At 37.1% G+C, this 24,681-nt stretch overlaps 1 protein-coding gene across 1 annotated transcript; it reads right to left on the bottom strand.

Annotated features, from left to right (window-relative positions):
• Positions 1-269: 269 nt before the first annotated feature.
• SUCO (SUN domain containing ossification factor) lies at positions 270-24,681 on the bottom strand (the record flags this gene model as incomplete). The annotated part of the gene is made up of 19 exons (XM_010024205.1): positions 270-437; positions 2,158-2,262; positions 2,939-3,026; positions 3,956-5,122; positions 5,877-5,970; positions 6,572-6,646; positions 7,886-7,951; positions 8,682-8,773; positions 9,774-9,829; positions 10,064-10,084; positions 12,084-12,189; positions 13,287-13,394; positions 14,035-14,102; positions 14,594-14,718; positions 14,931-15,051; positions 16,945-17,095; positions 20,786-20,931; positions 22,208-22,309; positions 24,573-24,681. Coding segments are annotated over 19 exons (2,959 nt in total), but the record flags the coding sequence as incomplete, so codon positions are not given.

Raw genomic sequence — 24,681 nt, 5'->3', positions numbered from 1 at the left:
TCACAGTCCCTGCATTTGCCTTCCAAGACTAAGATGTCCAAGAAACCCTGGCAAACACACACAGTACTGTATTTGCAACAAGCTATCAAGGCATGTTAAGTGTAGTAGCCTCAAAATGCTCTCAGGAGAGCTTTCCTATAGGCCAGTGATGGATCTTTGCTATCACTTTTGAGCTTGCAGATAGGAGACTCAGAATTAAAGTAGATACTCCAGTCAAAGCAAACTTAGGAAATACTGATAAAATTTGCAAGAACAATTCAGTTTCAAATATAAATACATCACCTTTTGGGGCTAGGGTAGTGATTACTTTTAGGAATTTTTGAGAGGTAATCTTCACAGAACTGAGAAGAGCTTCTGCACCGCTGCACACAGAGCACCAAGCCCAGAATGACACAGAGAACCAGAGAAATCACAAGATAAGTCTGCCGATCAGAAACCTGGAAGAATTTCAAATAGTTGTTAAAGACAAAATAATTTAATGATACTATTATTCTTGTTTTAAATACTAAAATCTTTAAAAGAACACAACCCACATACTCAAGTCACTTTCCTTCCATTTTGATAAACACTTGTTTAAATTTGAGGGGTTTTTTTCAGAGTTTTGATGTAGTCTACTAGCTACGCAGCATTCAAGGAATAAAGTCTGAATACCACCAGCTGGTAACACAGGACAGTATTTCACTGACTATGCTACCACCAGAACTTAAAGCAGCAGCCACCCCTTGCAAATGGCATTCAAACCTATCTGAAAGTAATATACTTTGCACAAAAGAAGTGTATTAAGAAAGGAACTTCTGTTTTACAGTTGACATGGATGCAATACTACCTCCATTTTATGTGATGCTTATCAGCCGACATTGCAGCACTTCACAGAATACCATTATATTCACTTGATTAGATGGGTTTAATCTTTCTGAGTACTCTTCTATTTCACAACCTAGCAAAAGGATTTTTTCAAGTATGTTCATTTCTGAAGCTTAACAGATGAAGCTTACTAGAAATATATGGAAGCTGAAACCCAAGGGTATTTTGCAGATAATATTTAAAAAAAAGGAACTGTACAGTTGTTTTCCTAAAAAAGTCTATCTTAATCACACCATAAGATCTTAGTAAGAAGTCATACAAAGACTTTAGAAAAGATAAAGAACACAAATTTCCATTTTATAAGAAGCAAATGTCTCAGACAAATAGACTAGACCTGACTAATAGACAGGTAACTCGAGTTGAGTTCAGGGAAAGGCATGTGTTAAAATTCCAGGATACTCATCTAAAGTACCCTGAGGATCACCACTGTCAAATCCTGGTTAAAACCACAGCACTCATGAACAGGAGCTTAGCCCACTAGGCATCAAAGAAGGAGGCCCACTAAGTGTTAGAAAATAGTTCAGAGAGATGTCCTTTGGCAACAAGCACCATTAAAAAAAAGTATGGCTTGAAATCCCAGGCTGGAGAATGCAAACATTGAGTATGTTCCTAATACTGTTGCCAAGATTCCCCTAATCTCAAAAGATCACAAAAACCAGGAAAGAAGGAAGCTGTAGCCATATGAGCCTCCCATTCAGCAGCTAAGAGTGCAACCCTCCACATGCTCATCTTATGATGACAGCCCAGTTCTAAGTGACCAGTACACACTTCCACACCAAACCTCCTACAGCACAAGCCTGATGATATTTAAGTGAACAACGTGAGTGCTGGACACTGCAGAGCATCCCATTTTACTGAAACTGTGTAATGAAGCCATGCAGTACAACTGGTTATATAATGCAGCAAGTGCCAGAAGCAGTCCTGAAGCATGAACTCTACCATTCCCTCTGACACACATCAACCCCTCTGGATGCGCAACAGTATCAATTCCAGTGCACTACAGGAAGGCTGAGATAGTTATTCTAACTAAGTTTTAGCTTTATAGTTAGTGCAGACTCAAATCATGGGGCTACTAGGGCTGTAGTAGAAAATATCACCAATCTTGCTGTGCCCTAGGCAGCTCAAGCTACACAAGCTTTCCTCCCCGCCCTTAGCCAGCTGCTAAAGTAGGCTGAAATCAACACTACAGACAGCTCAAATGAAAAGCTTCATTTAAAGATTCCAGGCCTCTTCAAATTGAGTTATGTTTATATATATGTTTTCTTTATGTTTCTCAAGCTGAATTATAATTACCTCACGTTTTAATTCTGCCACAGTTGTTGACAGATTAGAAACTAGCTGCGTCATGTTGGTGAGCTGTGCTTGTAACAGCTGGATTGCTTCTGTTTGCCGCTGATCCTGTATTAAAGAAAGAGAGTCACGGCCATGCTATTTAGTTGTCAGGTTCCCATTATGATATATGCTCACATGTACTGAGTTACTGTTCTGATACACACAGGCATTTTGTAGCCACATGACCTATTCAGCATATTTTTCAACACAACTTTCATACAGCATTTGAAACACCAGCATTTTATTTATCAAATAACTTTTTGTAACATATGCCAAGTACATCTCATTACAATGACTTCTGCTACCTTCATGAAAGGCAGATTAAGCAGCCATTTCCATGCAGTGACTATCAGGAAACTGAGTACTGTCACATTACAGAATACACATGCAGATGACCAGGCAGAGCTAAAGCCTAAGGGCTGACACATAGCTTCTGCTCTGGGATCAGGTAGACAGCCATTTAATGACAAGAGCCCAAGCCAGCCAGAAACAAGGCCTTTGTAGTTATTATCTACTTCCTAGGAAGAACCCTAACAGGATTCTTAATCATATGAGAAATTAAGGAAGGTGAGCAGAAATTAAGGAAGGTAACCAAGAGGTGCACCTCTGACTGACCAGCATTTGATACTATTCAAACAAAAAGCAGAAAAATGAAAAAGAATTTCTGCACCTTCTTGTAACTAGTTCTTAAAAATAAACTTTCCTAATGAGGAAAACACTTAAGTACTTCAACAAATCATACCTGCTCTTCTGCTATTCTTGAGGTGTTCTGAAGTTTTATTATTGTTTTATTAAAAGCCTTCTGCATTTCCTCCATTTGCTTTCGGTACCTAAAAGAAAGAGCATAAAGGTCTGAAGCGCTAGTTAATGAAACTCCTCAGCACTAGACTCATCTCCAGAAGAAAATACAACTATGCCAGCAGAAAACTTCTCTTCACCCAAAAAGGTTTTATTTGAACATGAAGTGGTACTTCCTTTTAAGTTTCACATAAAAACAGATGTGTCTCTTTATGGTGTTTTTTTGTTTTGTTTTTGTTTTGGGGGTTTTTTTGTCATTTTCTTCCAAGATTAAAGTTAAATCTTTTTCAACACCTTAGAGCTTAGCACCAATTTACTGGAATTCACTGTGGAGAATTCTCTGCTAACACTGACTGCCAAGACAGATAAAACAACAGCATAAGGAAAAGCCCGCTCCTTGGAGCCAATTCTGAAATGGGTACGTTTCCTGATTCTCCTATGGCTAAGGAGTACCACAGAAACACTAATATACATGCAACTCTCACAAAGTTCTTGGTTCTCTCGCCAAGCTCCCTTCTTCACAAGAGTTATTACAAGTAACACAGTAGTTTAAGTAGAAACTATCAATTCAGTAAAGAAAGCATTGTAGGTCTGTGTCATTCAGTTTAATAGCAGCAGAAGGATATGCCCTTTTGTTGAAAAACTTATGGACAGGATTAGCACTTACATTCTGGCAACACTTTATCCTTTTAAAAAACCTCACAGCACTACTCCTTAAACCAAAATAAATGTGATTGTATCTGAAATACAAAAAGGAAATCCCTGCTACCTGCAGACACCTGGTCTCCAGTAGCTACCTAGGATTAGGTACTATTAACTTTCTCAGTTTTCCATAAAGCTTTATGCCGTGATTTATGTTATACTTTGCTTTGACTGTGCTACTTTTCCTATGTGTATGTTCCTTTATACAGCTGGCTAAAATCATGTTTACATATGGCAGACCAGTCTTCCTCAGACTTACCTCTGACTAAGTTCTTCTAAGTAACGGCTGCTGAGAGACATGTTTACTTCTAGGGCTTTTATGCGATTATTAAGGCGCATGAAGACAGACTCTTTTTGATTAGATCCATGAACAAGATTTCCATTAGCATAGCCTAGATCTGTTGAATTCTGCAATTCAGCATAGAAATCTGTAGCTGTTCTCTGTGGTCCCCCAGAGACTGGAATTGCCATTAGCGCTTCTTCTGTTGCTTGATCATCATCCTTTGTTTCAGCAGATACAGAAGAATCAACAGGAGGCAAAACAGGTTTCTGCACTTCTGAAATGCTTTCCTTTACTTCCCCAGCCTCACTGGCTAGCATGTCCACTGTATATTCAAGCTGCTGAACAGTCTCTGTAGGCTTTGAAATCACTGGAGTAGCCGTAGCATCTCTTGTGCTCATCTCCTGTACCTCAGCAGCCACACTGTTCTCAGAAGCTACAGGGCTTTCTTCTGCAACAGAGCTCTCAGCCTTTTCTGTTTCTGCACTGATCTCGGGTATATCCAGCCAAGGTGTAATCCCTGGCGCTACCTGGCTCGCATCATCTTTTTCAGGCTCCAAAGCCATGTCTGTTGTTGGCAATGGCTTAACTTCAGAAGTAACTTCTAAGAGGAGGGACTGAGAGACAGTTTGAGGATGGCTTGGTTCCAGTTCAATTGAATCTGTGGTCTCATTACCAATCTCCTCAGGGACCACACTGGTGAAGTCAACTGCAACAGTAGCTCCAGATGAACTCTCAACTTTGCTGTCTAATTGCTCAGGCAGAGGCTCATCTACAGATGCACGTATAGGTTCTATCAGAACCATCTTTGGCTGCTGAACATCAGCAGAGTAATCTTGCCCTTGTTTACCTTCAGTTTTACTATGCTGCCGGTGCATGGCTACTGCAACTGAACACCATTTAAACAGGTATTCTGAAAAGGTGGAAATACAACATACTGTTGCCATATCATAGCAGTACTTTTCTGTCTCAAGTTCAAACCATGCCAATGCTTCTTCTTCCTGATCATCACTGGGCAGCAAGGTTACTGTTGACTGGCTTGTATCTTCTTCATACTCTTGTACTAGCTGAACAATAGGACTTTCCTTTGTCAAATCCACGATTAATTGCTCTTTATCTATCTGTGGAATATCTGTAGTAACAAGTCTACAAAGACAGAGTTAAAAACAGGATGTTACTTGAACAGTTCTACATACCTACACTGGAAGACTGCAAAAGCAGGATCTTTCAGAAAATTACCAAAGCTCATTCCTGTTACCAAAGGTCAGTTTGGACACAGTCAGAAATTCTATTAGTATTTTCTCTTGTGTTCTTCAGTTCAAATTTGCAAACAAGATTATTTCAACCCTTGCTTCTGAAAAAGCAAGCTTTATCAGGTATTGCCCTTTCCCTCAGCCCTGAAAAGAGTCACCAGCTCAGATATCACTAACGTCTACACAGCAAGCATCTTACTTTTTTGCTGAAATCTTCAAATGCAAAAGCAAAAATCGCAACCTTTCCACTGACCTTCCTTAGCCTCTCAACAGTCAGAGTGCTATGAGACCATGAAACCACTTAACAGAGCACAAGTTATGTCCTAACATTTAAGAGCTAGAGTCTTAGCTCTACATAGCCTTATCAATTCTAAACAATTGTAATCAACTGAAAAAAAAGCCCACATTTATATACACTTGCTTCTTCCAACTTAATTCCATATCTTTGCCAATATGTTTTCATCAAGCAATAAATTTCCCTGGTTAATACACTACTACACGACAGATTTGACCAAACACTTGTCTTGTTACTTGCTTAAGGCAGCATGCCATATCTGAGCATTCTGCTACCAAAGATTCCAGACTAGTGCACATTAGTCTCTGCTAGGAACACCCTGGGGAAAAAAACCCAAACACCAGTCACTTACTCTGGTGAAGTAACAGGAGTTGGTTCAGGCAGTCTTGGTGCAGCTGTTGAAATTGCAGGGGTAGCAGTGACATTTTCAGACACACTTGTGTTCCCTGCTGCAGGAAGGAAGAAAATGTGAACATGAAAATTCAAGAAACATGTCCATTTTCAATGATGGTTTTGGTTGATTGGTTTTAGGGGGTGGGGGAGGTGGGGTTTTTTTGGTGGGTTTTTTTTTTTTGGTTGGTTGGTTTAGGTTGTTTGGTTTTTTTTAAAGATTACTAACTGCACTACCAAATTAACTGCAGGTGTCATTCTAAGTCATGCGAATTAAAGTCCTACTGACAGCTTATGTATAGGATGTTACAGACAGTCTCAAAATATTTCCAGAAGGAAGCATCAAGTTAGACTTTACAACTCAAGCTAAGTAATGCAGAGGGTAAAGATCTCCAAATATAGTGGAGCAAACATATATATTCTCTTTGCACTGGTTCCTTTCTCAGCTAATTCAGCATCTTTGTTCCACTTTTCAGAATCACTAGGCAAAGAATGCTATGGTACTAATCAGGTATGCCATAAAAGGTGAAAAAAGTCATTTAAATATATATCATCCAACAATTTACAAAAAGATTAAACAAAATAAAGAAAAATTAAACATTCAGAATGCTTTTCACAAACAAACAACAACAAAGAAAAACTAAACAAAAAAACAACCTTCAGCTTCAGATGACTCTTCAGTTTTGGCTCCAAGCATATTAGCAGCAATATTTACCATACTTAGGATAGCATCTGAAAGAGAAAACAACTACTCAAAGAGGACATACTCAAGAGGGCCCAGAGATTAGCACCATTGATCAATCTGCTATTTTTTAACACCTGCCTGAAACAAATCACAGTTTAAGGTCATAAAATTTGCTGGCATTCTATGACACTGGATACACCTATTGCTTTTAAAGGATAAGTTTATAAGCTAGAAAGCTATTTTTGAAATCCCATATCTAACCTTTACCAGCTGCACCTTCTAACACCAGTGAGAGTACTAACTGATCATTAATCCACTAAAACCAAGGAACATTAAGACAAACAGAAGAATATTTACACATGGAATTTTCTGTTAAACTGAGCGTGTGAATCACTGTGGGAGGTCCCAAGCCAGACATTTAGAGCTTGAACGCTCAAACAGAGGAGCTCTGATAAAGCCAGGTTGGATCATTTGACATAACAGCACTAAAAGAAGTGCCTCAATGTCATTTGCTAACTGAGCAAGACAGAATCATGCCTTTGAACACAGGATGTCCACAGCAAGACACAGAAAACTACAGATTTGCTCAAATTAAGCAGGACTCTGTCATTTTGCATCATACCTCTCTCCTTAAATCCAAACCTTATTTTCAGCTCTGATACTGCTGCAAAATAGCAGTGGTAAATATTTTAAAGAATTGAAGCAGAAGAATCTACATTTTGCAATCTGTTACTTGAATGCAATCGAGATCAGTCAAGGCAACTGGAAGAAAACTGTAACAAACATCCATAGGCCTGGCTTAGGTATCTATTTTTTAAGGATCTGTTAAGCATAACGGTTCCGCCCTCCTCCCCCCCCCAAAAAAAAAAAAAAAATTAAAAAAAAAAAATCACAGAAGTAAACACAGAGAGGGTCTGCTCTATATCAGGACATACATTAGATACAGCTAACTCCTTGGTCTTGATATTGAAAGCAAACATCATTGCCAGGCTTATTTAAAAGACGAGGAACGGGGAAAGAGCCAACTTTTGCATATTGTAAATACTGGCTCAAGTTTGCCTATTTCTCCCACAACAAAATATATCTGTACATCACATGTGTAAGTTCATAAAGTGAGAGGCATTTTACTACTAATGACAAATTTCTCAGACTCCAGAAATAACAATAAATTGTCTTAGCAGAAAAATACGAAAGTCATAGTTGTTGCATGACAAAATGTCATTCTACTTTCAATTAGCTCATTTTGCTTCAGCACAGAAATGATTTTTCTAATAAATCATACTCACTTGTAGCAGAACCTAGGAGATTTTTTGAAGACTTTTCTTCCCCTGTATTGTAATCCAATAGATAATCTATGCATAAAGAAGAACACTTATGACTATCAAAATTAAATGTGTTATGGGCAAAGTAAATAAACAGCAAGATTTAACATGGTCATTCAACTATGTCATTTTAGCAGTGTCAAAATAAAACTACAGAAATGAAGTTAAAGGTCAAAGATTACATACTGAAATATCAAGCTTCAAGCAATTAGAAACCCAAACACATACAGGATTCAAGCTTCAATTTTCCCAGATTCATAACACAGATCCAGCAAACTGCTCATTGAGCTCCATATAATGTTTTTCTCCCTTCTCCTCATGAAGGCCGGAGGTAGGCCATTTCATGTATTTTACTTAAACACAAAGTCTGCAAGCCAAAATAAGCACCTTACAATTATGTGCAGCACTGATCATACAAACCATCTCAGGAAATGAGCTGTGGACACTAACAACAAAGCTGTTTCATGTGATCTGCTTTGATTATTTTAGTTATCCATTACTACTCTCAGCACATGAAGATGTTAGTGCCTAGCCTGCCAAGTAAAATAGAGACTTATTAAAGTAACCCTCCAAATAGCTATAAGACATTGTTTAAAACTTAAAAGGACTGTTGAATAAGACCAGAAATACTGAAATGCCATCAACAAGAATAAGAGTAAATTCGGCAGTCAAATCATTTATCATATGGAGGAAACGATGAGCCAAACCACCAGCACAAGAAATGCCTCAATAGCTAAAAACGCAGAAATTATTTCCTTACCATAATCTTCATCAAATAGTTCCTGGCGTTCAGACTGATACTGAGAATCAGCTATTTCTTCATACTCTTCAACCATGCTAGTACCAAATACCCTGTAAAAAAAGATAAAAACCTAGTATTATTCTATTATTCATATACTTGCTTGACACAATTGATAATTAGCTAAGCATTGCGAACATTATGTAATAGGTAGCAAATAAACGAGATAAGCTACACTTGCCTTCAGCTAACCAAGATCAAGCAGCAGATATGCTTATTTTCTCAAACTTGCATGCACAAAATCCACCGCACACTTTCAAGTACTGCACCAAACAAGATCCTGTTTTTAATTTTAGTGATTCCAAAGAGACTTCTCCTTTTTAACGTGAGCTCATACCTGTTTAAGGAGCTCAAGGCATCCTGGTCTTAAACTCTTCATGAGCTCTTACACCTCCTCTTCAGCCTCACCTCTGATCAACTTTAGAAGCATCTAATTTATGACTATCTTCCTTTGCCTACTACATTCTCTTTGACCTGCTCTGCTGAAATAAAATGAAAACAATCCGATTTAAAGCAGTCTTGTCAACTGAAAATATGGTTTGGCTTATAACACTAGAGTTCCCAGGTTCAAATTCTGATGCAGCTTTGACAGGAGAATTGACATTGGTTTTTAGGAGCAGGACAGAGGCTGATTATTCTCTGAACTACACACAATCACTAATCGTGTGTACCTGGGGTGCTATGCAACACAGCAGCTTTCCAAAAGCACTCATCACACCTGCTCTTTTTAGTTCACCATTTGTTCCTTGTTTTGCTTGGTCAGCCTTGAAATGCTCATTTCCTCCTGTACGACTGCTCATGTTCCTGTTTCCTAACAACCCCTCTGCAAATATAAACTCTTCCTTACATACTAGAAAAGTAAAACTAAACATTCAAAGCTGCTTTAAACAGATGTGAAGCACACTACGCAGCAGGCAAGTTAGGCAACTACTTCAGGTCACAGTATTTGCAACTACAACTGAGAACTAGGATTTGTTGCCCAACTATTATTAAAATACACTATTCCTCACAGCAAGGAGGTAGAAAGACAAAGCAAAATTCTTAAAATACTACCTTATAAGGCTTAAAGGACAAAAATGTTCTGATCCAAAGTGCGATATCAACTCCACCTAAAGAATAAGAGATACTTAAAGTAAAACTCCAAGACCCAGAGTTAAGAGTTCATTTAACATATACATCCAATCTTAAAACTGCAAGTTTTGTTTACTCAAGGGATGTGTAGATTGCCCGTAACAGAAAAGATTCTGTAAGATTTGTTCTTGCCATGCATTAAAGTGCTGAGTCACAGTAGAGAACACCACAAGCCCCATGCATTCATCATTCCAAAACAAGAGGCTGCTAACCTTTATGTACTTGATGAACATCTGAAGCAAGAAGGGAAAGGAAAAACAAACAAAAAAAAAAAAAAAAAAAAAAGATGTCAGTACAAAGGCTGAACACATGCCACAGGCAACTAGAGCTTTGTTGGTTTTAATTCAGTACTATAAATGCCTCAGATAACAAGTTATGAAGGATAAAGTTGCAATACTACTTCATCTGCCACAGGTAGCAAGATTTCATTTAGCCTTCATACCTTGCAGATAAAAGGTAACATGCAACAAGTTTTGTTAATGAACTTCAGTTATTCAATAATTTAAGTTACTCAATAAGTTTTTCTAGGCAGCATTATTGCATACAGAATACTGAAGCGTGTTAAATTTAACTGTATTTTTTTCCCCTTAAAGAACACAGATTACAGAAAGCAATTCAAAAGGAAAACACCCTATGTACTGCTGCTGCTTCAAGTTCAATCTAACGTGCTTCAATTTACAGAAACACTGCAGGAAGTATAGAGCGTCTGATGATACACTTGGAAGCTTCAGTCATCTGTGTATTTCTAGTGAGAACTCGACTACCCACTGATGCATGTTTAAACTAAATTAATTTACAAGTGAAGAATGCATTCATTAAATCACTGTATAGACTCCACCAATGAAGACTGTAATAATCTGTGAGATCAAGATAACTACTCCAATAAAGTACTCTTACAAAAAACAAATTTCCATTATTTTTTATGCAAGTTCATTAAGCCACTTACACTTTTTGATATTTTTTAACTCTGTAGTCTGGATAGACCAAGAATTTGCATAATTTGTGTATTGTACTATAAAGAACAATCCTTTGAAAATTTTAAAACACTATATTATTCAAGGCAGAACACTGTATCCACACAGGGATTAAGTGCTGAAGCATCTAGCGTAATTCTGGAACTTTAGTGACAACAAGCAAGATTTCAGCTACTTTTAAGGCATTAATTCAGACAGAAAGCAGAATTAAACGAAATCTTTATCCTGTGACTCATGCAGAATTTCTGAGTAGAGAAGTTAGATAACTGTCATTCATAGGTAATTTCTTCATGAAAGCACCAATCATGATTCAATAGCACAAACCAGTTTTGGGTTGGTTGGGGTTTTTTTTTGGTTTTTTGGGGTTTTTGTTTGTTTTTTGTTTGTTTGGGGGGGGTTTTGTTTGGTTTTTTTGTTGTTGTTTTGTTTTTTTCTTTTTTTGTCTGGAGTTTTCTTTTGCAGGACAATGATTAGAAGATAACACATCACTGGAGATGACCTAACAGGCCCACGTTTTAGTTGTGTTTAAACCTCCACTATATCCAAATATTTTCACAAAAGCTTTTATCCCAGTCTAAGTACCACATTATTTATGGAGGTCCATCCTCTTGGAGATTCCCGAGTAAAGACAGATTGCTGCAAGTTATTTTGAAGGTGGAGCGATCATGGCACGTGCTCCAGCAGCAGTAAGTCTAAATTTGCATGAGTCACAGCTACTTATTCTTTCAGATTCATTTAAAAATCAATGGCAGAATACAGCACAGAAGTATTAAGAAATACACCTATTCTAATCTGATCGAGAGAGAGAGAGAGAGAGAGAGAGAAAGTATGTGCCTATATATATTTTTATATGTATGTGTCTGTGTATACATATATATCTCTATAAAAAGCAGGTACAGCCAGGAGACAAAATAGGACAATACTTCTAATCTTACATTCAGGAGAGAGTTCGTTAAGCCAAATAGAATAGAACATCATCTGTATTTTTCATAATTCAGGTATCAAATAAGTATGCACTCAGGCACAAGGCTTCCCGAGATTGTCTGTTACCACTATGAGTAAGGCAATATACTCATGATTGTGTGAGGAGGATTTACCACATGGCCAATCACACTAGGGTCACTAACAAAACCAGTGCAATTAATGGTAAAGCATACTTAGATATACATTTCTCTGGGATGCTCAGCATGGATGCAGGGATGCCCAGAAAACCCTTCTTGCCCTGAGAAGCATGGATGCTTTTGCAATAGTGAGTTACCTTAACATATTTTGCATACATCTGTTCATCCAGAGGAAAGCTTTGGACATTTCTCTCATCTCTGGCATGGAAAGTACCTAATTTAATCCATTTGTTTGTTGGATACCTACAAAAGAAACAATGGAGTCAGCCAATGAAACCCACTGTTCACAGACATGTACTGAAAGTTTCCAAAACACCTTTTCACAGAATACTTTTTATTTTTCCAAGTTGCAAAATAGCAGCAATGTGGTCTTTATTGAAAGAAAAGTTGCAAGATAAAGCTAGTGCCAACACAAAACCTCAGCAGTACCTCTTCATGTACTTAAAATGGTGTGCAAGCCCTTGAAGGATGAAATCCTATACTCAATCCAATTACTGAAATTCTACCAGGCTACAGTAAAGTTTCTGGAACTGAAAAAAATCACCTCAGATGAACACTGAAGAACATGACACATAAGTAATAGGTTGTAAGTATTACTGTAAGCAAGCAGCAGAAAAATAAAAGCTATGAGCAAAGCTGAGTTAGAACTAGGCAACAAATTATTGAAAATCAGAATCTACACAGTTATAGTAGTGAAGAAGTGAGGGTTTTTTGATGCACTGTGTGAGCATCTCTTTTTTCACACACCAGAATAATCTGCTCACTCCCAGAAAGCACTAAGGGTACAACATTGCCTAAAACACAAAGCTGCCACCCTTTAACCAGCCATTTGGCCAACCAGTAGTACTCTTACCCCTCCCAATTCCAAATACAATAATTTGGGTTGGTTTTTTTTTTTTTTTTTTATTTTGGACAGCAGTCTGCACTGAAGATAGCTTAAGCCGTGTGAAAATAGTCTGGATGACAAGGGAGGAGACAGATCACAACCCCAGTGGCATTTTGTTAAGAAATGTTAATTTTATCATCTGTAAAATTTCTGCTGCTTCATTGTTACTTTTCAAAGATTTTTTCATTTTTAAGGGGATAAAGGAGAAAAAAAGAAAAGCAAAAACACACCACAGCAAGCATGGAAAGAGTTAAAGCCACATATTCTAGAAGCATAGTTTCCCTCTCCATGGAATAAAAAAAAAATGCTAGTAACTGATATTATACACAAAGAAAATCTATGTAATTTCACAATACACAATTCACTTTGCATAATAACAAGCATACACAGACTGTTTTACAAAGCCATCCATTTAATTATTTATCACTGAGAAGGGTGAATTTGGATAACATACCTGTCGCTAATAGACACCAGAAAGTCTTTAGGAGTTGAAGAGAATAATTCATGATTTGCAATGTCAAGCTGCTTTACTTGGACTGGTTCACAGAGCTCAATAACAAACCTTGAAGACAAAAAGGAAATACTGAAAAATGCACTTCTACAATTACAGTCCTCAGTCCTTTACCTGATTACCACATCCTTCACTGGGTATGAAAGAACACCACAAAAATGCTGTATAATATAAGGAGGCATCACTTGCTGCACCCTTCAAAAGCATGATGATATTTACCCGCCTATCTAGCTTAGTAATTCTAGAGAGCACCTGCACCTACAAAAGCTTCATGCGCCTGCACTCAAGGGCAACAAGTCACAGAACTAAAAACTAAGGATAGCAAACATCATTTAAACCACACCTGAAATACCAGTTAGTATATGTTAAATTCTGATCGTGTCTCCTACAGTTATTTGACAGCTGGAGAAAGAAACCAAAATCTTTACTTGAACACTCAGTGCATTCTCTTTTTGTAAGATTATAATTATGCAAAACCTACAAAGTAAATAAAGTTATCCCCTTAATCTTACTTCTCAGTATCGGAGACAGAATTCTATGATGGACATGATAAAGCATGTAGCTCTAAGTCCAAAGTTCTTTACATACAGATTTCAGATAGAGATACATCAAGATCAAGTTAGTCCCACAGTCCCATCATGACGGAAAACTATAATCACTCCCATCATACAAGCAAACCTCAGTAACCTACCAGATTTTAGTACTGCAAGGATTTAGCATATAAAGGTCCATATTTTCCATCAAAATAGCTGAAGTACTCTATAGAAAGAAGAGAATTACTATTTTAAATTGTAGATACTAACACAGCACCAAGAGTTTCTCCCCTCTCTCCAAAAATAAGTTTGATACTATTTATGTAGACTAATACCAAGTTTCACAACATTTTAAGCAAGATAGTATATGAGAGACAATATGCCATACTACTATAGCACAATCATATATTATTTACTATGGCAAGCTGTTTAACACAACTTCGTTCTGTTTCTGTAATGAGTAAACTGTTCCCCCTTCCAAATTCACTTAAAGGCACCAACTTCTCTATAACAATCCCTCTTAAAAAAGGGAGGGATCATACTTTATGATCCATTTTTATAAATAAAAAAAAAAAAAAAAATCACAATAAACCTGAACATAGAAATAAAGATTTCTTCAGAAATCAGTAATCAGTGTTCAGCTTAAGTGTACTTTGTACTACTTCTTGCATAAGAGTAAACTGAAATAATGCACACTATTAATTAATAAATGCTTACCTTTGCCTCTGGATTTGCTGCCAAAATTTTGGCACCACACTCCACAGAGGCATAGTTATTCCTATTTTTCTGGACTTTTTTTGTGGAATGCTGCCCACCAACAGCAGAAGGGTGCATTGACTGACCTAGGAACAAGAAAACATTGCTACTATAACAAACCATGCAAACAAACAGTATTTTCACTTTCAGAGTTTCTGCTCACTGCTTTTATATACTAAATGCCATTAACTATATAGTTCTCGCATTAAAATGAAGTTCCAGGCTGCATTCCAAATCAAATCTGATACAAGGAGGAAGTGGTCTGTATCTAGACCAAACCAATGAATCCTGAACTTACTCTTTTCTTTCTCCACTTCCATGACTTTTTTCTTCCATTCATCAAACGTTGGAATGTCTCCAGGGTCCTTTGGAGTCATCACTGATGTAGGATCTATTTCTCCTGTTTTCTTATAGTCTTTCTGCAAAAGAAAGAGCCACCAATTGTGAATGTTTTTCAGGACCAATGAAAACAAAAGATAAACTTCAACACTTAAAAGAACAATATTCTCATCAACAGCAGATTCATCATTCGAACCCATCTTAAAAACTTAGCGCCAAGGTAAGCTTACTAGCCAGGAAAAGCATGTGATGATCTCCTCCCAAAATTATACTCTTTTACTGAGATGCTGATAATTTTTGTGGCTAAGCTAACATTTTAAGTAAAACAAGCATTCTGTCTCTCTAAATTTCTGCTTTTCTTTGGTATTTTTGCTTCTCCTCCTCCTACAGAGAAAAGGTTTCCCTGTAGCAGAAATCTTCAAATATGAACGTTGGTCATGACAGAAGTCACAGTTCCCCTAGAGTTTTTGAACACCTCAAAAAAAACACAGACATTATTTTATTAATGTCTAGTGATTAAAGAAAATATTTTGGACTTGCCTGCAATGCAGTAACCCTTTTAAATTAACCTTATGCTATACCATTTCACATCTTAACTTCTCCTTTGTATAAACACTTCGCCAGCACACCATCAGATGCGCAAAAAGCTTTTGCTAGACATTTCAAGTGTACAGGTTATTTTGTAGACAACATTTTACACGTAATTTCCAGAATGATGGTTTTGTAGGTTGACATTTTCTCTGCACTTAAAGCAAGAATTATTTCACATATAATTCTATAGCTGAAAACTATCAAAAAAGAGCCAAACTCACATATTGGACAAAAGTGAGTACAGAATTTTTCACATGACTACACTGCAACAGAACTTAAGGTGCAACTTAAACAAAAATATATCCTCACATACATTTAGAAATAACAGGACCTGAAAAAAACCCTGTAACTCCCTCTCTAAGAAAGTTCAAGATGTAAGATTCTCCTTGGACTACGATGAAAATGGTAAGTTAAAAAACAGACTAAGTAAGAAATGCCAAATCAACCTCTTGCTTAACTACGACATCAGGCCAATGCCACAGTTATTTAAATTGCAGTCTTGCAAATTGGGATTTTTTAATAACAGTTTACAATTTGTCTGTAGCTGACTGCATGTAATTATTTTAAGGTACACTGTGCTCTGTTCAATAACCTTGTGAAAAACTTCTTAAAAGAGTTATCAAAGTTATTAGTGGCAGATTAAATGTGATCCTAACATTGCAGAAAAATGGTACTGCTGTGGCCTTGGTCATTCTTTACCTATTTAAAAAAAAAAAAAAAAGTAAGCTTTAAGAAGTGCCTCACTGTAAGAACATAAAAGTGGTCACAGAGTTAAGTGTGAAAGACCTGTCTAGCTATGTATCCTACTTTAACAATGACCAAATAAGATACCTAGGAAAGAATAAAACCACCCTGAACATTTTCTATTCCCTCCAACTATCATCTTTCCCCCTAACCATCTGCTACTCAGGAACTTCCTGACCCGGTCAAGATTCAACCCTCAGACTTCTACAAGCTTACCTGGACCATGAAAACCACATCACGACTCCCTCACCCCCCTTTTCTTTTTTCAAAATCCATGTAAAAAAAAATTCACCATGCACAACATCCTACAGGAAGTCCCAGATTACTGATCTGTTACATGAAGAAGATTCTGCTGGATTTTGCTCCATATGGGAAAATCAAATAAAACTAAGTATTGCATGTGAAGAGGCTCAGCTCAGAAAAACTGTCTGTGCCAATGGATCAACCTTGCTGCCCTTTTCTCCCAGTTTATTATACCCTTGTTGAGATGGCAATACCAGAAAGGCATGCAGGGTTCAAAATGTGAAGCCTGCGCAATCAGGAAAGCGATGGATATCAACTCATCTTCAACAATGGTGATAACCTAACAGAGGGCATGAGGCTCCTGTGTGTAGTGAGCGAATACCAGCATGGCTTACCTCCCTTTTTAAGTTCTCCGAGGCATTCAGAGCAGATTTTTGCTCATCAGCCCCCTTTTCAGCTGCTGAAACTTTCGACTCAAACTCAGATTTTGTCTTCTTTCCCTTGCCGTGTGAAGATGATATGTTATCTATATGTTGACCTGCAAGGCTGAAAGTTTTAGGACTATTAGGACCTATAAAATGATCACATTTTCAACCAAAAGCAATATTAACACAGACACAAGTATGTAGATAAGCAAGCACATGCAAATGTTTGTTGCAACGCTAGGACAGAAAAGAACAATTACCTTTAAATAATTCAGACTCACAACCTACTTCAATACTCACCTCTCTGGTGGACTGACAAAAGAGGAAGGCTCACTCTGAGGGTCAGCCTCAAGTGTCCCACCAATATCACAGTCAGGTTCTGACTGCTCAGCTTCACTAGAGCTGACTACAGGGATATCAGCACGGGAATTTTCTATTGCACTGAAGGGAAAAAAATAACATGCTTTTTACCCTTCTGATAATACAAGTAACCCAGATAATCAACCACATAACTAAACATAAAGTTTTAGAAAAGCAACAGTCTCACACAAATAATTAAGAGGAATGAAGTATGCTTGTACTTGTGGAACTGCATTCTCAGTTGTACCCATGCAAGAATAGAATTTCACTTTCCAGCCTGTTTGTCTCAGCAAAGGAACTCAAAGCTAGCTTCTCATGTCCCAGAACTCTCATTTAACATCTTACCAAACACTACAATGGATAGTTTTTCCCATCATTACTAAGAACAGCTTCATAGTTATTTGACTGCAGCAATTTTCCTTTCCCTTTCAACAAAGGAATCAAACATGAGTCTGAGTTCCACCACTAAAAGCTCCTAATGTTCCCAAGTCATTGGGCAGCACTCAGAAAAGAACTTGGCTAAAACTAGAGGAGAAAAGGGGTTGCATAACAATATATAGTAGAGCCAGACAGACTTCCTTCCCACTAGATTTTTTATTTTTTGCTAGTGTAACAAAAATAAGGTAACCCAGTAGACAATTATTGAAGCTGCATCAACAGCCTGAACTAGCTTATCTGCCTACTGCTTTACTTCCTCTCTCCCAGAAAGCCTGAAGACACCACATCAGACAAATCCTGGGGCAAAAACTGAAAAGAAAGCCTCCCTATAGAATGGGCAGGGAGGAAAAGACAGACAAATAACTTCCAGTTGATAACTTGTATGACTGTCTTCTCCAGTATAGGGATGACTTATACTGATCTAAGTTATAAACTAGTTCTAAACAAAAGCTTTATTCTGCCTCCTAAATTTCAACATAAGCTTTCCTCAATGTCAGCAGCAAACTAGGTTAATCCAATACCATGACAGAGCTGTCAAAACACAAGCAGCACATCAGGAACTTAAAAGGGGATCTTTCTTGTTCTGACTGCTACAATTACCAAGAGAAGCAGCTACAACAAACCCAGGGAGCCAATTTTAGTACCTTTCATATGATAAATTTCCCTTAGTTTAAAAAAAAAAAAAAAACAAAAACAAACCAAACCAAAAAACCAAACAAAAAATCCCCAAACCACAAACCAAAACAACAAAAACAAACACACAAAAACCTCCCAGGTATCCAAGACTTTTTGCTATGTAGCAAAATCTGATACTAGGAACAAGAATTTACTAGTTACAAACCAGGAGTAGTTTCTCTGAATACCCCATAACACACACCCCCCAGATGTGCCCAGTTTAGCTCTGCATGTGACACTTCAGTGACTGAAAGTTGACCACTGCACTTAAAAAGCCCTACATATCCTTGATCTCAGTAGATAGATGACAGTATGAATAATAATTGACTAAATAAAATATAGAACACGTATGAACTTAAAAATACCCTGCTATCAGGTGTACCTGAGTGGCCTCAAGTAACTAGTTTTAGTAGCAGGTGAGTAGTACAAGCCTAAAAGCTGTAGTGCTCCCTCTCCTTTGGATACTTTCACTTGTTAGCAGCTTTGCCTTAAAGTGCCTTATAAAGCTCATTTTGCACAGCAACTGTCTTTAACTGCAGCCATGCAAGCTCAGTTTATTTTTCAAGAAGTTTTCCCAAGATTAGGTCTGGATAGAAAAGCTACAAGCAATACCATCCTTAAAAAAAAAAAAAAAATAAAAAATGGAAAAATCATTACAAGGTATAAATAGTTTGGAATAAAATTACTTCCAGAATATTTTGACTAAGAGGTCCTGCTACAATACAATACTGGTAATACCCAGGGGAGCTGGACTTTGTTACACTGGTAGAAATCAACATCTAAAACAGGAAAAATGCTCTCTAAACATTACAAATGCAATTGAGTCTTTGTAAAGATCTTGTGTAACTATGGAGTTCAACCACAGCTGTTTCAGATATTAATCTGTACAGAAAGAGACCACCTATCACTATTTAAAGCTAAAATGAAGTTTGAAATAACATAAAATGCAGCATCTTTTCTATACTAATATTCTTTCTTCCTGTAAATGGTACTAGTGTCAGAACACTACTGCTGCAAAACAAGTTTCCATTTTCATTTGTTTCATAGTTTGAGTCTTCAGAGTTCAGCACTATTATTCCCCAACTACAACAGCAAGACCATTTTCAACATTTACAAGATGCCAAGCTGAATGTTCAAAAGAAAATAACATCCTGAATCTTGTTCTGAGACCTGACAACAGTGGGACTTATAACACACTACACAAACAAATCAGTACAGTAGTAAACAAGAAAACCCACACTGAAATTATGTTCCAATTTGCTTTTTAAAAAACTGGCAAATCTGGGAAGCTAGATTTTCAAAGACTTGCAATTAAAAGCACTTCTGAAGTACCAGATGTGCTTAAGTGTTAGCCCTAGCAGACTAGTCAAGATGAGTCAGCAGACCAGACTTCCAGACCTTTTCTACAGTAAAGAAACAAAATTTGCTAAAACCAGAAAAGCTGGCCTCTTAAAAAAAAAACAAAACAAACAAAAGAACAAAGAAAACAAACAAACAAAAAAAACAAACAAAAAACCTCCCAACCCTAAACACCAAAAAGAAGTCTACTTCACTTTTAGTGTGCTGAATTTGTATCTATCATAATATTAGATCTTTATCAGCAATCAGAAGAATATATTCCCCTTAACGCGCACTAAAAATCCCAGGAGAATTTTGTGGAAGGACCTCGAAGTGTACACACAGACACTAACTTCCATACTAGAGTTCACATTTGATAGAGCAGCATTTCACAAAACAAACACAATTAAGCACATCAATTTCTGAAGACTGCCTCCAGCACAGGTAGCTCTGCAATACACTACTAAGCACCACAATTACAAACTGTCTTGGTTGCTTTTATACTAAAATTTACTACTTCTTCAAAAGCCTCTTAATATTAGAATTTAAGACTGTGCTGTTGTAAATCATGGAATAAAATCCCTCAAAGTTCTTCATTAACTGAAAGCAGAGGCCATCACTGAAGCAGCTTGGATGGTTGTTATCACAGATGTTAAAGCACATTTGTAAAGGTAAAAATTCCCAATGATAAAGACCTAAGGGCTTTTGTAGTACAGATTATCAAGCACATAAAAGACGGGATTTTTTTCTGTCAAAGCAGCATCTTAGAAACTAATAATGGCAGTAGTACAATACTTCATGCAAGTACACAACTTTTAATCCATGCACCGAGTAAATGATGGTATATTCCATTAGCACTGACACCATAAACCAAAGTACAGCAAAAGAACCATGTGTAGCAGTCCAGTCTTATGCCTACTAAACCTGAAAATGTAACACTTTAACATCAGAGTAAGCGATATTCTCTCAAAGACCAAAATGATAAAATGAAAAAGCTTACTCAGGCTGTGAGACTGGCGGTATCTCTGAGGTAGGTGAACTGGAAGTGTTTTCAGTGCTTGCAACTATGCTAGATGAAGCTTCATTTAAATCTACCAAAGGTGGTGTCTCAACTTCAGGCTGTCTTGCTTCATTCATTTCTGTAGTCTGTGGAAACATAGATGAACACACATTTTTTCAAAACCTGAATAGGAAAAGCATCCATACAAAAATACCTAGTATGGAATTTTAACAGTTCAGTAATTCACATTTCTGTCAGAAATACGTTTTCTTCACAAACTTAGGCTGTATTCAGTGCTACCTTGTGATAGTTGCAACACTCTTCCATAGCCTTCAATAATAGTGTAAAAATATTAATTGGAGGAGGCATATGCAACAGCTTCCTCAACCCTGCATTTCTATAGAGACAGCTACAAAGAAACAAGCTTGAATACTTCAGTAACTGAAATATATGGTTGTATTTGCATGGTTCACTACAATAAAACTCACATTTAGGGTTTTCATCCCAAGATTAATTTCAGGGAAGGCTTTCAATTTTATCACTCCAATGGAGATCCAAAATGATTTAGACGTCTATTCCATGTTGTAACTGAACAAAGAGGTAAATTGCTTATCAATCCCTAGAGTCCAGTAGTCTTGAGTCTTACTTATCCTAGGTCCAGTTATCACAAGCTCTTGCACAGCACAATCAAAATAATTCTTTCTAAATCTGGGAAAGTACACAACCACTGGAACAGGTCAGATTAACTTTTGCAGTAATAGTAAATACTATTACGCAAAACCCTCTTGCCAATAGCTGGATTACTCCAAGTCATCTAACTGAATATGAAGAGGTCTGGAATGTTTTACTACAGAATTACACATTTAAACCATGCAATATATATTCAGAAGTATGTCCTATGCATATTGTCTTGTGATCTCCAAAACAAAAATATACCAAAAAATAATCTTTAACAGTGGGCTTTCTAACATTTAACACCAACCACTGACTTACGGTATCAATAGCACATTCATCTAAAGCACAACCCTTTTTCCATTTTAACAAAGGAAATGAAAATAACAGAAGCCCTTAAGGGTCAAAGCTAAAACGGACTGCTATGATCACCAAGCCTGATCTCTACAGAAGACCTCAGTTTATGTTTTATTTTATGAAGAGATACCCATACCTATACCATCTAATTTTACCTTGCAAAGATTTATTTAGTCAGTATCTACAAATATTAAGTTACGCTTATTATTACTTATGCACATGGGAAATGCAAGATCTGTTAGCTCATACATTTTCTCCTTCACTGGAAACATGACTCCAGCAGCAACCTTGGTGCAAGTGAAATGCGATAGATTGTTACTATGAGCTTGAGATAACCAAAATGAAAGACTGAAATCCAAGAAGCATTTGAAGTGAATGAAATAAAAGCCTTGCCTGGACAGATTTTGAAAGGTCATCAAGCAGCTCTTCTGTAGCGTAACTCCGAACACTTGAGTCTGCATGCTCAGACTCCAGTCTGGGACCAGCCTCTTCCCCCTAGTATATTAAAGGTAAAACAACAGGAAGCATGCAGTAACACAATGCCTCCTAGTAAGATGAGTTACCTTTGGCACAGACTTAATAATGCTACCAAAATACACCAATAAAAACTACAAAATACACTAACAAAACACACCAATAAAAACTACAACCACCGAAATATCCACAAGAAGTTAAGCTACATGAATCTTTAGAGTCACTACCCACAAATGTTTAAAATGTCATTTTATCTCATGTAGTTTTTAAAACAAAGACTACAGCAAGTTAAAACAATTCCATTAAATCCTCACAGGAAAGACCACTTCAGCATTTTCTTAAATTGTTCAGTGCATGCTAAGGAAAATTAATCACTCTGCAGTGACTCCCCATGTCGACAAATCCTCCATATCTCCTTGCAGCCCAAAAAGTGGGGAGAAAGGAATAATCCTACAACGACTTGCAACAGACAACCATCAGTTACAGCAGTCTTGTCAGCAGAACTAGAATAATCTACAAGTCTGCTGTAACGTTCTGAAGCAACTTTCTCTTTTATAAATAAAGATTTACAATCAAGTGTGTTGAATTCACAAAGTACAACAAAAGAATACACAATTGAGAAAAAAAAAAGTTCTAAAGCCACCAGACTGTAGAACTAATTAATTTGCCACTCAAACTTTTTTTTTTTTTAAAAGTTGTGACTACAACACATTTTTGAGCAATACTTTAAGATACAGCAAGAAATCTGGTAGAAATTTACACACCCCTCATTTTCTATGGGCTATCTAAAACCCTTTGGTCAAATACTGGAAGTTCAGAACCAAAACAGACTGATATGCTACACAAGATTACATGATCATTTTAATCTGAGAGACTAACGCATACACTGGAAGAACAGGAACTATAAATTTGAGCTGGCAAATCTTAGTGACAAAAGCTAAGCAACATTTTTCCCAAATATTATCAGCTCATATGCTAGCCCCCAAGATTAAATAGCATCAATGCCTTGAAGAGACAACTGATCTGAGGAAAACTGATCAAGGGCTGCAAGACTGCTCTTTTAGAGCAGGACAACTCCAGCAGTCTAGTTAGGAGTAGTACACACGTGCTTAAAACTTTTCATGCCCCCAAGAGATGTAGGCAAGTTAATAGAATAAATGTGCCAAAAAAGCAGGAAAACATATGCCAGTGGTTCCCCAGTCTCAACGCTTACTTATCTTCCCAGTTTTGTTACATCAGCCATTAAATTTGAGCAGGACATTTTTCAGGCAGACAGAATAGTACTGAATGCTATTTGGCTGAACAAGCTGGCAAAAAAAAAAAAAAAATACAGCCACCCTAGATAGTGAAATGTTTCAGACAGTGAAATACACTATTTAAAGTACTTTTTTTTCTGGTCAGGCAGCTTTCCACCCGAGTCAACTAGAATATTCAACACACTTTTCCAGGTTTGATGTGGTATATAAAAGCCTTCTTGGAATGAGGACCATGATTAGCACTACTACTGACTAATGAAGGAGATGGGAAGATCAATAACATGAATATTAGCCATTCTTATCGTAGGACTGATTCATTACCTGTGTAAGGAAACGAATGAAATTACCATGACTCTCTGATATGACTCAACAACTTGGGACCTCACCATGAAAATGCAATATGCAGAAACTTGTGATGAGTTAAGTCAGGGTGGGACAATAACACTCAATTTAACCTAAAGTGCTGAGTAATACAAATAAGGGACAGAATCTTGCTTTCTAGAATTTCACATGTGTTTTAGCTTTGTGAATTTTTAAATAGGAGGAAAACCAGGTGATAAATACTGACTTAAAACACTTAAATCTTAAATCTTCTATTTAGGATATCATTCGTTTGCGCACTGGGCTTTTAACATAACACAGGTGTAACTGACAGACTGTGGCCTAGACCCACCCAGACCATCACCTCTTATCACTGTCCCTAGAGAGCCACATACACATATCCCTGATAAGTACTTCTAACATCTGGCACCCAAATAAAAACTGAGCCACTATTATTAGCGTTACTATTTGTTCTCACACATACCCCCTCCCCCACCAACAACTGCCCAGCTGTATTGTCACATAACTGCAAAAAAACATGAAGAAAAACAAAAACTTGGGACAATAACAGCATGGTTCACAGAACAATTAAGTATATTAAAGATTCTGGCCAAGAAGACCCTATGAATCAAAGTGTATGAATATTTTTTTAGTATTTAACATCAATTCAGACTGAGCAGCTAATTAACATGTTTCACTCAGCATACCTTTTCCTGGACATTTTCATCATCATTTGCTAGGGCACAAGCATCACCTGAAGTATACTGCACTGCCGATGAAAGACTGTCTTTACAAAAGACATGGCAAACAGGAAGC

The sequence above is a fragment of the Nestor notabilis genome, unplaced genomic scaffold (assembly GCF_000696875.1).
Source record: "Nestor notabilis isolate BGI_N333 unplaced genomic scaffold, ASM69687v1 scaffold25931, whole genome shotgun sequence".
In the NCBI taxonomy this organism is placed as follows: domain Eukaryota; kingdom Metazoa; phylum Chordata; class Aves; order Psittaciformes; family Psittacidae; genus Nestor; species Nestor notabilis.
Note: the sequence above shows the minus strand (reverse complement) of the source record. Positions and strands in the feature narration are given on the sequence as shown.